The sequence below is a fragment of the Bubalus kerabau genome, chromosome 11 (assembly GCF_029407905.1).
Source record: "Bubalus kerabau isolate K-KA32 ecotype Philippines breed swamp buffalo chromosome 11, PCC_UOA_SB_1v2, whole genome shotgun sequence".
NCBI lineage: Eukaryota > Metazoa > Chordata > Mammalia > Artiodactyla > Bovidae > Bubalus > Bubalus kerabau.
Window position 1 is genome coordinate 71,341,873 of NC_073634.1, and position 13,548 is coordinate 71,355,420.

General features: G+C 35.4%; 1 protein-coding gene across 16 annotated transcripts in view; it reads right to left on the reverse strand.

The window, feature by feature from the left end:
* TIA1 (TIA1 cytotoxic granule associated RNA binding protein) overlaps positions 1-13,548 on the reverse strand; it is a 38,755-nt gene that overhangs the window by 9,675 nt on the left and 15,532 nt on the right. For 6 of the 16 annotated variants that reach the window (XR_008700463.1, XM_055540568.1, XM_055540562.1 and 3 more), the window contains exons 4-11: positions 13,227-13,281; positions 13,025-13,057; positions 11,672-11,759; positions 8,454-8,529; positions 1,949-2,057; positions 1,471-1,566; positions 1,287-1,371; positions 799-922 (exon numbers count right to left, since the gene is read on the reverse strand). Coding sequence is in view for 13 of the 16 variants with exons in the window: in XM_055540568.1 (XP_055396543.1) it covers positions 799-922; positions 1,287-1,371; positions 1,471-1,566; positions 1,949-2,057; positions 8,454-8,529; positions 11,672-11,759; positions 13,025-13,057; positions 13,227-13,281 (666 nt within the window). In the remaining 3 variants the exon portion in view is untranslated. The other 10 variants (XM_055540567.1, XM_055540565.1, XM_055540566.1 and 7 more) reach the window with 8 other exon arrangements.

The window sequence follows — 13,548 nt, forward strand, 5'->3', positions numbered from 1 at the left end:
TATAGGTGCATATACAGTCCTTATATACCACAAATACATAACCATAACAGATAGGGTCATCATTACAATGAAAACTAAAGGATAAGCAAGAGTAAGTTGTCACTGCTAAAAAACAGCAAGGTCATACTGCTTCAACTCTACAGTGATGCTCTAAATGCCATATTCTTTGAGCCAGCAGGTAATGCCCTAGAAATAAATATTCAACTCAAGAGAACATTTAAGTGTTTTGTAAATTATCCATATGACTGTTTCCTTTAAATAAGGAAGATATGAAGACTATTCTTATATTCAGTTTACTTAAGAAAGTTATATAGTTTAGGATTTTCTCAATCTTATCTTGATGTTTCATTTACTATTTCCTCATAGACATATTTGTGGGATCAAGTTTGAACTACTAGAGCTGCCTGGAAAAACAAAGGTGGCAAAATCTGGAAGAAAATGCCAAGGTCCTAAATATATTTATAGCTTTTGTTTCAGCTGAATTCAAACATGCTTGTGAGTTCTCCAAATAGTATGTAAGTCTACTAAGAATTAGAAAAAAATTTAATATCCTGTCAGGTTTGTTAGAACATTTTAAAATCCAATGTGGTGTGAGCATGAGTCAGTTGAGGCAGTCACATTCATCATGTCACCGCTGCATACATGAACCATCACTCTGGAACTATAATATTATACATGTAGGAAGAGCCCCTATATGCCATCATTGTAGCTAGAAACATTAACAAGGATCATTAACAATTCCATTTAAAAATACCTATTAGCCCAGCCATTACTTTGCAAAGTCAAGAACTCTCTCACCTGTTGCACAGGATTTATCATATCGAGAGTTTCTTTGCCCCAGTAGCATTTCACAACATGGCCTTCAATGGTAGTTCCATTAACAGAAACAATTGCATGTGCTGCACTTTCATGGGAATTGAACCTATTGAAAATAATATTAAGAATTACAATGATATTACAATTACAATAATATTAAGAATTACAATATAAATTGTTTAAGGTACTTATAAATAAAACGTATTTGAAAAAATCAAACTGGGCCTGAGGTAAAACAGGAAGTTAATATAAGAGAATAAAATGGCCTATGTTTTCAGTTTTTGGAGAAAATTCTCTTAATAGAAAATGATTTGCCTTTGTATTGGAAGGAAGGAGTTATTGTGGCAAATTTAATAAAAGCTAGATAAATGTATATTTCTTTATAACCAAAGTAAATTTTAAAGAAAACCACTAAGTTAAAAGTTCAAAAATGATCTGGAGGTAAAAGTTTTTTTAAAAACCACACCTACCGAACAAAAGAATATCCTTTATCTGGAAAGACTCGAATTTCCATTATTTGTCCAAATGGTGAAAAAGTCTGACGCATTAGTTGTTCTGTTACACAAAAACCAAAACCGAATCACATTAAAATCCTACCAATATCAAGTACTTTAAAATTAATCTTAAGATGCCACATAGGTAAGGTCCCCGTACCTGTCAGCCCGGAAGTGACGCCTCCACAGTACACAGTACAGTTGCTTGGACTGGACTGATTTACGACCTCATCATATGATAGCTGTTTGGTGTTTGCTGGGGAGAAAAGTTTAATATTTTTAGTTCACAAAATGTTCAAAAAGAGGAAAGCAATATTAACTATACTACTGTAATGGTAGTATTTATCTTGTTCAAAATGCTTGTTTAATACATATTACAATTTGATTGAGGATTAAACCTCCCCGAAGAATGTCTAAATATTACTCAGTATTCTCTAATTAATAGGAGACTTGACATTAGAGATATTACTTATTATTTATAATTACAAAAATGAAAACTAAGTACATTTTTCAACAGTAGTCTTGATTTGCTTCTCATCTATTTCTGCAATAAGTCTCCGGGAACAGCTCTAACATTTAAAATCTAGTGTTTTTTCCTCCAAAATTCCACATTTCCTTTTCTTCTCCAATACACCTACACTCATATGTACTCTTTGGAGCTGGAGGCTTTCGGGTTGCCCAGTTAGTTCTGATTTGTCTTCCACCAAGCCACTGGCCACCCATCTGTTGAATGGCGTTTTCAGCATCCTGTTCCACACAACATTAGAAATGACAAAGAAGCCACTATTAGTTGACGTTAAACAACTGTTTGCAAAAGAGAAAACTCATGGTTGCTTTCCACAAATGTTTTCTTAATGGAATACTTTATGATATACACAATATATGACAGCTTTCCTAAAATACAATGGTGCTTTTAAACTGTCTTTCTTTTACCTCATAAGGGCTTTTGGGAATTTTAATCACCTGAAAGACTTGAGCCCAAAAGCCCTTGTGAGATAGCCATTGTCAAGTTCACGTAACAACCCAGACTATTATGGATGAAAATCTCACTTCATACAATCCAACAAGTTTTCAACAACAGCATTTGGTTACTCATTCATCTTACAAGTAAATACTGAGCAGTCATCATGTTCTAGACAGCAGTTAACGTTAAGTGCTGGGAATACAGTCAAAGAGGCAGACACGGTCTCTGCTGCCATGGAGCTTCCATTTTTTGGAGGAGACAAATAAAGTAATTATTAGTTGTTGTAAGTGCCATGACAGAAACAAAAGGCTGAGAGCAAGAATATGCCATACTGAGATACAGGGGGAGAAGGCAATGGCACCCCACTCCAGTACTCTTGCCTGGAAAATCCCATGGACGGAGGAGCCTGGTAGGCTCCAGTCCATGGGGTCGCTAGGAGTCGGGCACAACTGAGCGACTTCACTTTCATGCATTGGAGAAGGAAATGGCAACCCACTCCAGTGTTCTTGCCTGGAGAATCCCAGGGACAGGGGAGCCTGGTGGGCTGCCGTCTATGGGTCGCACAGAGTCAGACACGACTGAAGTGACTTAGCAGCAGCAGCAGCAGAGACACAGGGATAAGAATCTACCTTAGGGAACCCTCTTACACTGTTGGTGGGAATGCAAACTAGTACAGCCACTATGGAGAACAGTGTGGAGATTCCTTAAAAAACTGGAAATAGAACTGCCTTATGACCCAGCAATCCCACTGCTGGGCATACACATCGAGGAAACCAGAATTGAAAGAGACACGTGTACCCCAAGGTTCATCGCAGCACTGTTTATAATAGCCAGGACATGGAAGCAACCTAGATGTCCATCAGCAGATGAATGGATAAGAAAGCTGTGGTACATATACACAATGGAGTATTACTCAGCCATTAAAAAGAATACATTTGAATCAGTTCTAATGAGGTGGATGAAACTGGAGCCTATTATACAGAGTGAAGTAAGCCAGAAAGAAAAACACCAATACAGTATACTAACGCATATATGTGGAATTTAGAAAGATGGTAACGATAACCCTGTATGCGAGACAGCAAGAGATACAGATGTATAGAACAGTCCGTTGGACTCTGTGGGAGAGGGAGAGGGTGGGATGATTTGGGAGAATAGCATTGAAACATGTATAATATCATATATGAAACGAATTGCCAGTCCAGGTTTGATGCAGGATACAGGATGCTTGGGGCTGGTGCACTGGGATGATCCAGAGGGATGGTATGGGGAGGGAGGTGGGAGGGGAGCTCAGGATGGGGAACACGTGTACACCTGTGGCAGATTCATGTTGATGTATGGCAAAACCAATACAATACTGTAAAGTAATTAACCTCCAATTAAAATAAATAAATTTATATTAAAAAAAAAAAAGAATCTACTTAGGGCAGCACGATTAGGGAAGGTCTCTTAGAAATGACTTTTAAGCTGAGGAAAAGGAGCTAGAAAAGTCAAAAAACCAGAGTGTTCCTGGTAGAGGGAAAACCACTGCAAAGTGTGTTAAGGCAGGCACGAGTTTGGTACACATCTAAAAGAAGCATGTGAAACACAACTAGTTTCACTGGAATCTAGTGTGCCAAAAGGAAAAGTGTGAGAAGAAAAAACTGATTATTTTAAGTAAGAGATTATCATGATCCAATTTATGTCTTAAGAAGACCATCCTTATGTTTTAAGGAGAACAGTTTGGGGAGATAAGACAGTAAAAAGACACTTTATAAGACTAATGTAATATTCAGATTAAAGAAGAATGTTGGTGACCAGGACTAATACAGTAGCAGTGATGTAATCTAAAGGAAGAGTCAATAGAATGGGGGTGGGGGGGCCGTGTGCACAGTAACTAAAAGGGCAGGAATCAAAGCCGACTCCTAGGTTCCTGCTTGGGCAGCAGGGAGGACAGTGCTAGCATTGATGGAAATGAGAAGTCTGGGAGGCAGTGGAGGAACAAGTTCGAGGAAGAAACGATTATTTAAGACACATTAAGTTTCAGATATATGTAAGACATCTAAACGAAAATAATTTGTTAGTTAAGTGTGAAGTAAATGGAGCTGCAGATATAAGGTTCAGAGCCATGAAGAAAGGCTGGAGAGAAAATAAAGCATCCTAGGATAGAGCCCTGAAAAACAGCAAAATGTGAAAACTGGATAAAGGAGAAATTGCGAGCTAAGGTGACTAAGAAGGAATAGCTAGTGATGAAGGAAGAAACCCACAACCATGTACTGTCGAGAGCCAAGCAAGCAGAAATCCATAGGTGAACCTGAAAAGAGTAGGCCTGGTATAGAGTAAGAATAAAGCCAACTTAAGAGTAGACTGAAAAGGACGTGGGCTTCAGCTTTGGTTTGCCTACATCAAATGTGGGCTTCACCTAGCAAACAACAGGTAAATTTAAGGCTAAAAGCTGTTCTTAAGACACATAAAAAGGAAATGATTCTTCTTAAAAAAACAAATATTGCTTTCCACACTAACCAGTCTGAACTCTGTAAGATGTTTAATAACTATCTGTTGTTGGATGAACTGTGTCACTTAAATTTATATGAAGTCCATCCAGCCTCATAACTGTGAAAGTGACCTCACTGCATTTGAAATAGGGTCTTTGCAGGTATATTAGTTAAGATGTGGTCATACAAGTTACGGTGGGCCCTTTTAAAGAAGGGCTGTTATAAGAAGATGAGAAGTTAACGAGGACACACACAGAGGAAAGAGGGTCATGTGAAGACAAAGGTAGAGACTGGAGTGATGCAGCTACAAGTCAAGGATGCCAAGGATTGCCAGTTACCACCAGAAACTAAAGAGGGAAGGAAGGATACTTCCAGCATCTTCAGATGGAGCATGGCCATGATGACAACCTGATTCTGGACTTCTATCCTCTAGAACTTAGAGAATCTTTCTATTACTCTAAGTCATTCAGCTACTTTGATACAGCAGCCCTAGAAAACAAATATAATTACATGCTCATATACAACTACAGGAAAGACTTCCTCCACTGTAACAGGAGGAAGAGGGAGAAGGTGAGAGCATTTAATGTAGGTTTGGTGGTAGAAAGCTGAGGGAATTTCTGTATGATAGCTTTTACTTTCTCATTTGAAGCTCAGGGTGATGATGGAGAAAAAGAGTGAGGAATATTTGAGGAGAAATGAGGGAGCATGAAACAGTTTTTCAAAGAACAGGAAATCAATTTTACTAGAGAAACACAGGTTTACAAAGACAGTACCATGTGTTTATCTATGTGTAACCGCTAAATTAGAAGTGAAACCAGCTGACTCAATTTCTCTCTAGCAACACTCCGTTACTTCAGAGTCGGCAGGGAGGTATGTTCAACCAGTCCTGGAGTCTGCCTAGGACACACAACACAGGAGAGGCAAGGGAGCCAGGGGCAACCGCAATCCGTGCTGCGGCACTTCGCAACACCAGGAACGCCTGCCAATCACACAGCGCAAATTTATAGACACTAAAACATAAACTTGGGAAGATCAAACTGTATCACTTACTCAAAGTTATATACCTTTTGTGTGATGATTGTCAGGATTATAATCCATGTCTGGTAACTACAGAGGTCACACACAGACATCCTCTGCTATATCTGACTTTCATACTAACTATGCATTCAATAGTGACATATAGCAGGGTAATATATTCCATAATACCAAATGCAAAAAAGTGAGTTTTTACTCCACCCACAGACCTCAACCTATATCACCAAGTATCACAAAACATTGACAACCTGTTTATCAATCCTTTAAGGTAAATGTGGCTATCAGTTCATTGCATGAGGTATTCTTCTACCTTCCCTAAATATTATGCTGGGATTAACAGTAAAGCTTTAAGAGGTAGTTACTGTCTCATAGTTTTTATTTTTTCATCTCCTTTTACACTTGGTAGATGGGACCATACATGACAAGAGCTTTTACATCTTCATCTCTCAATATGCTTTACCATTTGCAATTTTTCTTCTAATATATGGATTTTTCCTGACCTCTTAGATTAATACCTGCTTCTTAGAAGACACTTTCGCTTCATGAGAGGAAGATGATAGTTAGAATCTGATCGAAAGATACAATGCCACTGTGTGAACAGCCGACACACAGTTACGGTGCATTCTACCTTCTTCTGCCTTAACTTAAAAGCCATGTTAAGGACTTCCCAGGTGGCGCAGTGGATAAGAATCCGCCTGCCAATGTAGAGGACATGGGTTCGATCCCTGGTCCAGGAAGATTTCACATGCTGCGGAGCAACTAAGCCCGTGTACCACAACTACTGAAATCTGTGTGCTCAAGGGCCCGCAACAAAGAGTTGTGCCCCCCACTCTCCACAACTAGAGAAAGCCCTCTCGCACCAATAAAGACCCAGCACAGACATTAATTAAAAAAGAAAAAGGCCACGTTAATATTTTTAGGGCTGATGTTTTATTTGAAAAGTAAATTTTGAAAAAGTAAAATGGCTGCAAGCTGGCTGTTATAGTGAATATCTGGATAGGGAGGAATAACCAGACATTAGTTTCAATATAAGCAGACACAGAAACTAGAAAATAAAAGATAATTTGAGACTAGTTGGCATAACTGCAAACAGATGTTTTTAAAAACTCGGAAGGAACTGGTACAATAAATGAGGCTTATAAATTTCACCTGAAGTTATCAAGAAATGATACCTATTTCAAATACTCCCTTTACTAAAGAAAATCCTTTCTAAAATACATTTCATAGTATCACAAATTTTAATGGCTCATTCTAAGGGACTCTTGCACAAAAAATACAGTATTTTTGCACTTATCACTGGCAAACAATCATAACATAGAGGCAATACAATAAAATTAAAGGTTAATGAAGCCTCAGTGTATAATCCAGGATTAATGCATATAAATTCTCCTATCATCCACCCCTGTATTTTTAGAAGTGTGATATCTTTGCATTTAATTGTTTGGACCCTCGAGTTATCACACTAAAAAAACGCTTTACTTGAATTAGTAATATATTTACAAGGTTCAAACTTCACATAGTACAGTATAGCTAAAAGTTTCTCGCCGTCCTGCCCATGTGCCTCGCATTACCTGCCCCACAAACAGGAAACCTTACAAGTGTCTTGTTAATCTCTGCAGGGGGAATGCAGGGGGAAAAGAAATCACCCCCACCCTGCCCCCTGCCATGCATACACATATAATATGCTCTCTTCTTTTTTACACAAAAAAGTTTTTTTACCTGACAATTTCCCATGGAAATCTTTCCATAACCAGTACTTACAGAGGTTCCTCATTCATTTTCCTTTTGTAAACACCACAGTACTACATTGTATGGAGAACATACCAAAGATTTTATCCAGCTGTCATAAATGTAAGCCTTTCCTTATCTATAACCGCCTTTCACCTCTCATTTGAGAAACTATGCTATCCTTCCTTTTCTCTGCAAAACTCAGAAACTTCAAGCCTATGCAAATTCATGTTCAATAGTGTTTACTGAATGAAGGAAATGAGGAGACATTTTCAAATACATTAATATACTCTTTTTAGAAAAATTCCCATCCACTGGAACATTTTATTAGTTACTTTTAAATTAACATAGGAATATAAAACAGGGAGAAAACAAATCAAATATATATGAGATACTCAATATCTGTCCTATCTTTGGATGATGATTTAAACACCTCTACTTTTTATATTCTGAAAACATTTTCTCAGTACTTTGCATGCTGCTGCTGCTAAGTTGCTTCAGTCATGTCCAACTCTGTGCGACCCCATAGACGGCAGCATGCATCAGGTGCTAAATACATGTGCTTAGTTGCTCAGTTGTGTCCAACTCTTTATGAGCCCGTGGACTGTATAGCCTGCCAGACCCCTTTGTTCCTAGGATTCACCAGGCAAGAATACTTGAGAGAGTGGCCATTCCCTTCTCCAGGGGGTCTTCCAGACCCAAGGATCGAACCCCAGTCTCCTGCATTGCAGGGGATTCTTTACCATCTGAGCCACCAGCGAAGCCCAAGGTGCTAAATAAATGTTGACTAAATAACCAAACAGGAGAAAGAAGGTATCATCTAGTAAGAGTACTAATTATCAGTGATATGAACAAATGGTAGATGACAGAAATGACTAATAATCGAAATGAAATGAACATTTTTGTTCTTTCTTCTATTGCACATGCACTTTTTATTGAGCTCACCCATTTGTTGAAAAAGGAGACAAAGCCATATCCCTTAGACTTTCCTGTCGCCATGTCTTTTACCACTCGGGCATCTCTGAAATCAGAAACAATCAGAAGTTTAGGTTTGCAAACTCTCCTCTGGATATCAAGCGAGAATTTCATACACAACTCATTTTCATGTTTCATCTTCATTAAAATGAACCTTTAATACAAATTTACCTTTTATTCTATAAAATTTATCATGTATTAGCAAATGAGGCTTAATTTTATAAACATGCAAATCAAAAACTTCTTAAATATATATGTATACATTTTATAGAAACTGCCTCCCACTTCAAAGTTTTTACATTTTTAAATATTAAGCATGGTAAAAGCAGCTATTCACATGAATTACTTAACTTATAGGGTTCACTGGCACACTAAATGAATGGCTTTCTTTAACCATGCAATTTATAATTTGCTATTTTACACTATATACTACCTAATCATTAAAAAATTAAAATAGAAAACTGGAAACTAAAAGAATGAAAAAGTTGTATATTCCCTAAATCAATTAATTTTTTTCATTTTCTCAGATCAGTTCACACCCCCCTTCTGAACTATGGGTAAATTTTGAGAACTTGACATTTTCAGAAATGTTAAACTACTGAAGAAAAATACTAGACACACACTTAGTCTTATTCAATATAAGAAAGGATTTTACACTAAATTCTAAAATAGCAATCATATAAGATTGATTGGAAACTACAAGATATAAAAGCAAAATTTTAAAAAGTCAGAAAGTAAAAAAGCACGCCAACATTTATCCACTGTGAACCGTAGCTTGTAGTTAGCCAGGGCAATTCTGTCCATTCTTCAGAGATACTCTGCAAAATAACCAGAGCCCTATTATTTGAGATTGAGTGAAAAACCCAGCCATGATAGCTAAAACTCCATACCTCAAAAAATTGGACTCAAATTGTGCTTCGCAGGCAATCTGCTTTTAAGTTAGCCAGGTATGTCACAATGCTTGTTCTCTCAGGACACATGAACAAAACAGGCACTTTCACAACAAAAACCCAAGTCAGAAAGCCATGCAATATAATTTTATATTAAAAGTATACATAAGCATATTTTGATAAATTTAGGAGTGATTTATTAAGTGCTTAGGGTCAAAATGACAAAGAGGTGATGGTGAAAGAGGAAAACTAATGCAAGTCACTTCTCAATATGTAAAAATACTTATGGTACACATGCATTTAATTTGTCGCTGATTCTTTTCTACAGCAAAATCTGTTAGACTACCCTAAACTCAAGGAACAGGAAAAATTTAAGCTGTATAAATTAGGGAAAGAAAGTGCTGTAATTTTTATACCCAATATTTTAATAGGCCAACACTTACTACACAATTTTTATAAATCAAGCACTGTTGTAGAATCTACAGACAATACCTGACTATCATGAGAATCTCTCAATGTATGTATTTATCAATGTATCTCCTTTAATTAAAAAAAAAATCAAGAAGTGATGCTACCAACTGAAAATGGTTCCTTCAAATTTATAAACACTAACTCTTAGGATAACCTAAAGCTTAGACATTATCTCAACTGAAAATTATAAAACTTAAAGGTTGTATCAAGAAAAAAATCATATATACATCAGTAATCATAGTAGACTCTAAGAAAATCTACAGACTACAATTATGATACCAACATATTTAACAAAAAGAAATGATTGATTCTTGATTAAAAAGTAATGAAATTACTAAAATTTGGATGTCATTTAACTTACACTCACCAATTGTTAAACAATCTTTATCTTAACCCCAAACTAAATATCCACGCTTTCAGAAAAGCGACTGCAGTCAAAATCTAGACATTTAATAATATAGCATTTAATCTGTTAAAATGTTAGAAAAGCCTTTTCTTCTTAAAGTTAAGTTTTAGGAAATGTTAGCCTTGATTCTTATATTATCTGAAAGAATTCTCTAAGGAAGAAGTAGCAAAGATACAGATCAGAGTTCTTTAATCCTTTACAGTCCTGTGACTACACTGAAAGTGGATAAAATTTACAAAGATACTACACACCAAAATGAAAAGAAGCACAAAATTTTGTATACAGAAATTTATAAAGCCTTTAAGAGGTCAAAGGTTAAGACTGTCCAATCTAGATATTTGAAAGCCAGCTAACCATCATCAAAACCCTAAAACAGACTAAAAAGAACAATCAAGAAATTAGAACTTTTCCTAAAGTCAGTCCTAAGAGTTCAAGAAAAATGTCACCTAAAAGAAGAGCCCACCTATAAACTCTCATCTTGTGACTGCCTTTAAAGTTGGCCCCTTACTTATGATCATTCTTTGGTCACTATCCATTTTCATCCTCCTACCAGTGAAATAAAACTCTTTAAATGAAAATTCCCAAATTCAACATCAATATCACCAGCATTTACTTTCCAGTCTCCTTCTCATCTCTGCTGTTGGTCTGTTCATCAAACTAAATCAAAGCTAGAATTTCCTTTTTTCTACTCTTCTAGCTGGAACACCAATAATAAAGCAACCAGAAACTCTAAAAACTTTGTTTTCTAGATTCAACAATTACTTCTAAGAAAGTGCAATAATCAACTTATTCTTACTCTATTACAGGCATGCTTTTCAAAATATTAAAGTTCTTTTATGATGAATACTCAAGTGAACTATTTATAACAGGCCTAAACTGTACAATTAATAACAATGCAAGCAATACAGTGCTTCACAAAATACTAAGAGGCATTATTATTGTTGTTAATAGCAACAATAACAAAATGTTAAATGGAATTAACATTTAATAACTGCTTTTTAAACTATTAAGGTTTCTTTTTGTTAAAATATATTAACAGAAAATGCATGGTATCATAGAAGTGCCAAAGGGTCTAAACTCCTTAGTCACAGCACAAGTTCACTAAAGATTATGACCAGGCTAGCAAGACACTCATACAAGAAACAGGATGCAGGACAGCACATTCGTCTCTTAAAAGCTAATGCTAATTGAAAAAAAAATTTAAGGTAATTGAAGACCAAAGATTTATCAATGGGAAAATAATCTTTGGCTGTTAACTGCTTGAATAGGCTCTAAACAATACATTTATTCAAGTGAATATTAATACATTACATTCAAGTGTCAAAATTAATGTCCAAAAAAATTCACAACAGATTTTCAAATTACTTCTATATGATTGTTTCTAATTAAAAGCATTTTAAAATTTATCTTCTGTTACTTACGATATTCTTCCAAATGGTGCAAAAGCAGCTTTTATATCTTCAGTTGTAATTTCTGGACTGAGATCACCAACAAAGACATGGAAATGATCTTATAGGGGAAAGGAAGGGGAATTGAAAAGAAAAATACAATTTTAGAATTTAAAAAAATGCTAAGATCTATTCAATAAAGTATTCTTAAAATAATTTATGTATTACAATAAAGTATAAGTAAAACACTATCCTATATCTAGACAAATTCTATCAGTTTTAAACATAATGAATAATGAATCAAGGTGACAATACAGGAAAGATTCTCCTATGATATATCTAATGGGAGACTGATAGTTACATTTCTACTTATAACCAATTATTATACTGGCCAAAATAAACTAGTAATATATAACAAGTTTTGCAAAAAAAAAAAGAAAATATATATATATATATAAATAAATGACTTATTTACCATTCTAATAGTAATTATTCACATTTATTCAGTTTACCACTACATTAAATCTTTACAAATTAAAATAGTGGTATTATGAGTTATTAGGCTAGATTTGCCTCAGTTAAGACAGTTTACTGAAGCTAGCTATGCGATATACTTGGTTTAACCATATTTTGTGAAGAACAATCAAAGAAATACCTTGCATTGCAACAGTTTGATGTTAAAGTATTTGAGTTTTCTCAAAAGCCAACAGTTTTGGTTGCCCAGACATTACACCATTCAGTTTATGTGAATCCATGTGCAAGTGAACTAAGACTGAAGGCAACAGAATGAAAACAGTAATCCCTTCACTTTATATCAGTCATTAAAAAAGCACTGGAGAGAAATAATGATCCCATATATGAAGTTTTCTTAAAAAGACAATGCTCAAAAAAAAAAAAAAAAAAAAAAAGAAACACTTTAAATATACAAAATAGTTGGATCAACACTTTAAATGGACATACACATCAATTCTGACAAAGTATATCTGGAAAGAAAAGTTACCCCTACTTGGCAGGCCTTAAGCAACATATTAGGTTGCCGTTTGGGAGACATAGTTTCAAGTGCAACTCAAGCAATAAGAAGATCTGGGTATGAAGCACAGAACTTGACCTCAAGGAAACAGGGTATCTTGCCCTTCAGTGGTGAAGTATTTCTAAGGCATCAGCTGCTACCAAGGGGGGAATCAGAGAACTTGAAATAGCACCCAAGTAGCGGACAAGCCACACTTGGTGAACACTGGGAAAAAGGGGGAAAAATATTGCCAGAGAGACAAATAGAAATACGATCCCTCCCTCCCCACTCCCCCCAACATCAAACAAAAAAACTTCAGGTGGTTAGTGAATACCCTTTCAAGAGATTTCATTTTATGTTTAAGAAGATACAATTACCTTGTGAACGCTGTGTGCTGACAACGGTACTACCTGATGACAAAGATTAGATTTGTTCTTAAATTTATTAACACAAACACAGTCAATCATATCTTAGGATAACGATCAAAACATTACTGCAAATGCATGATGTTTATATGCTTACAAGAAAACTACTATGTACAATAAACACAAAAGTTCAAAGAGTATAAAATATACTTACTGCTTGTGTCTTTCTTTTGACTGCTGGGAGTTGTTGCCCAATTCACTTTGACTTCCTAAAAAAATGTTTTCTACATTTATATTTCATAAAAATAAAGGTCATAATCAGGTGTTACAAGATTTGCATCTATGAATACAATGGTATATGTCTGACAAGAAGCATTCAAAATTTTCTGGTCAAAATTTCAATACTTTTTAAAAAAGAATTAACAACTTTGTTTCATTAAGTAAGGACATTAAAAAAATCATTACCATCTGTTATCATTTTTTTTTTTTTTTTGGAGAAAAGGCTTTTTAACATTAGGAAAAATGTAGAAAGGACA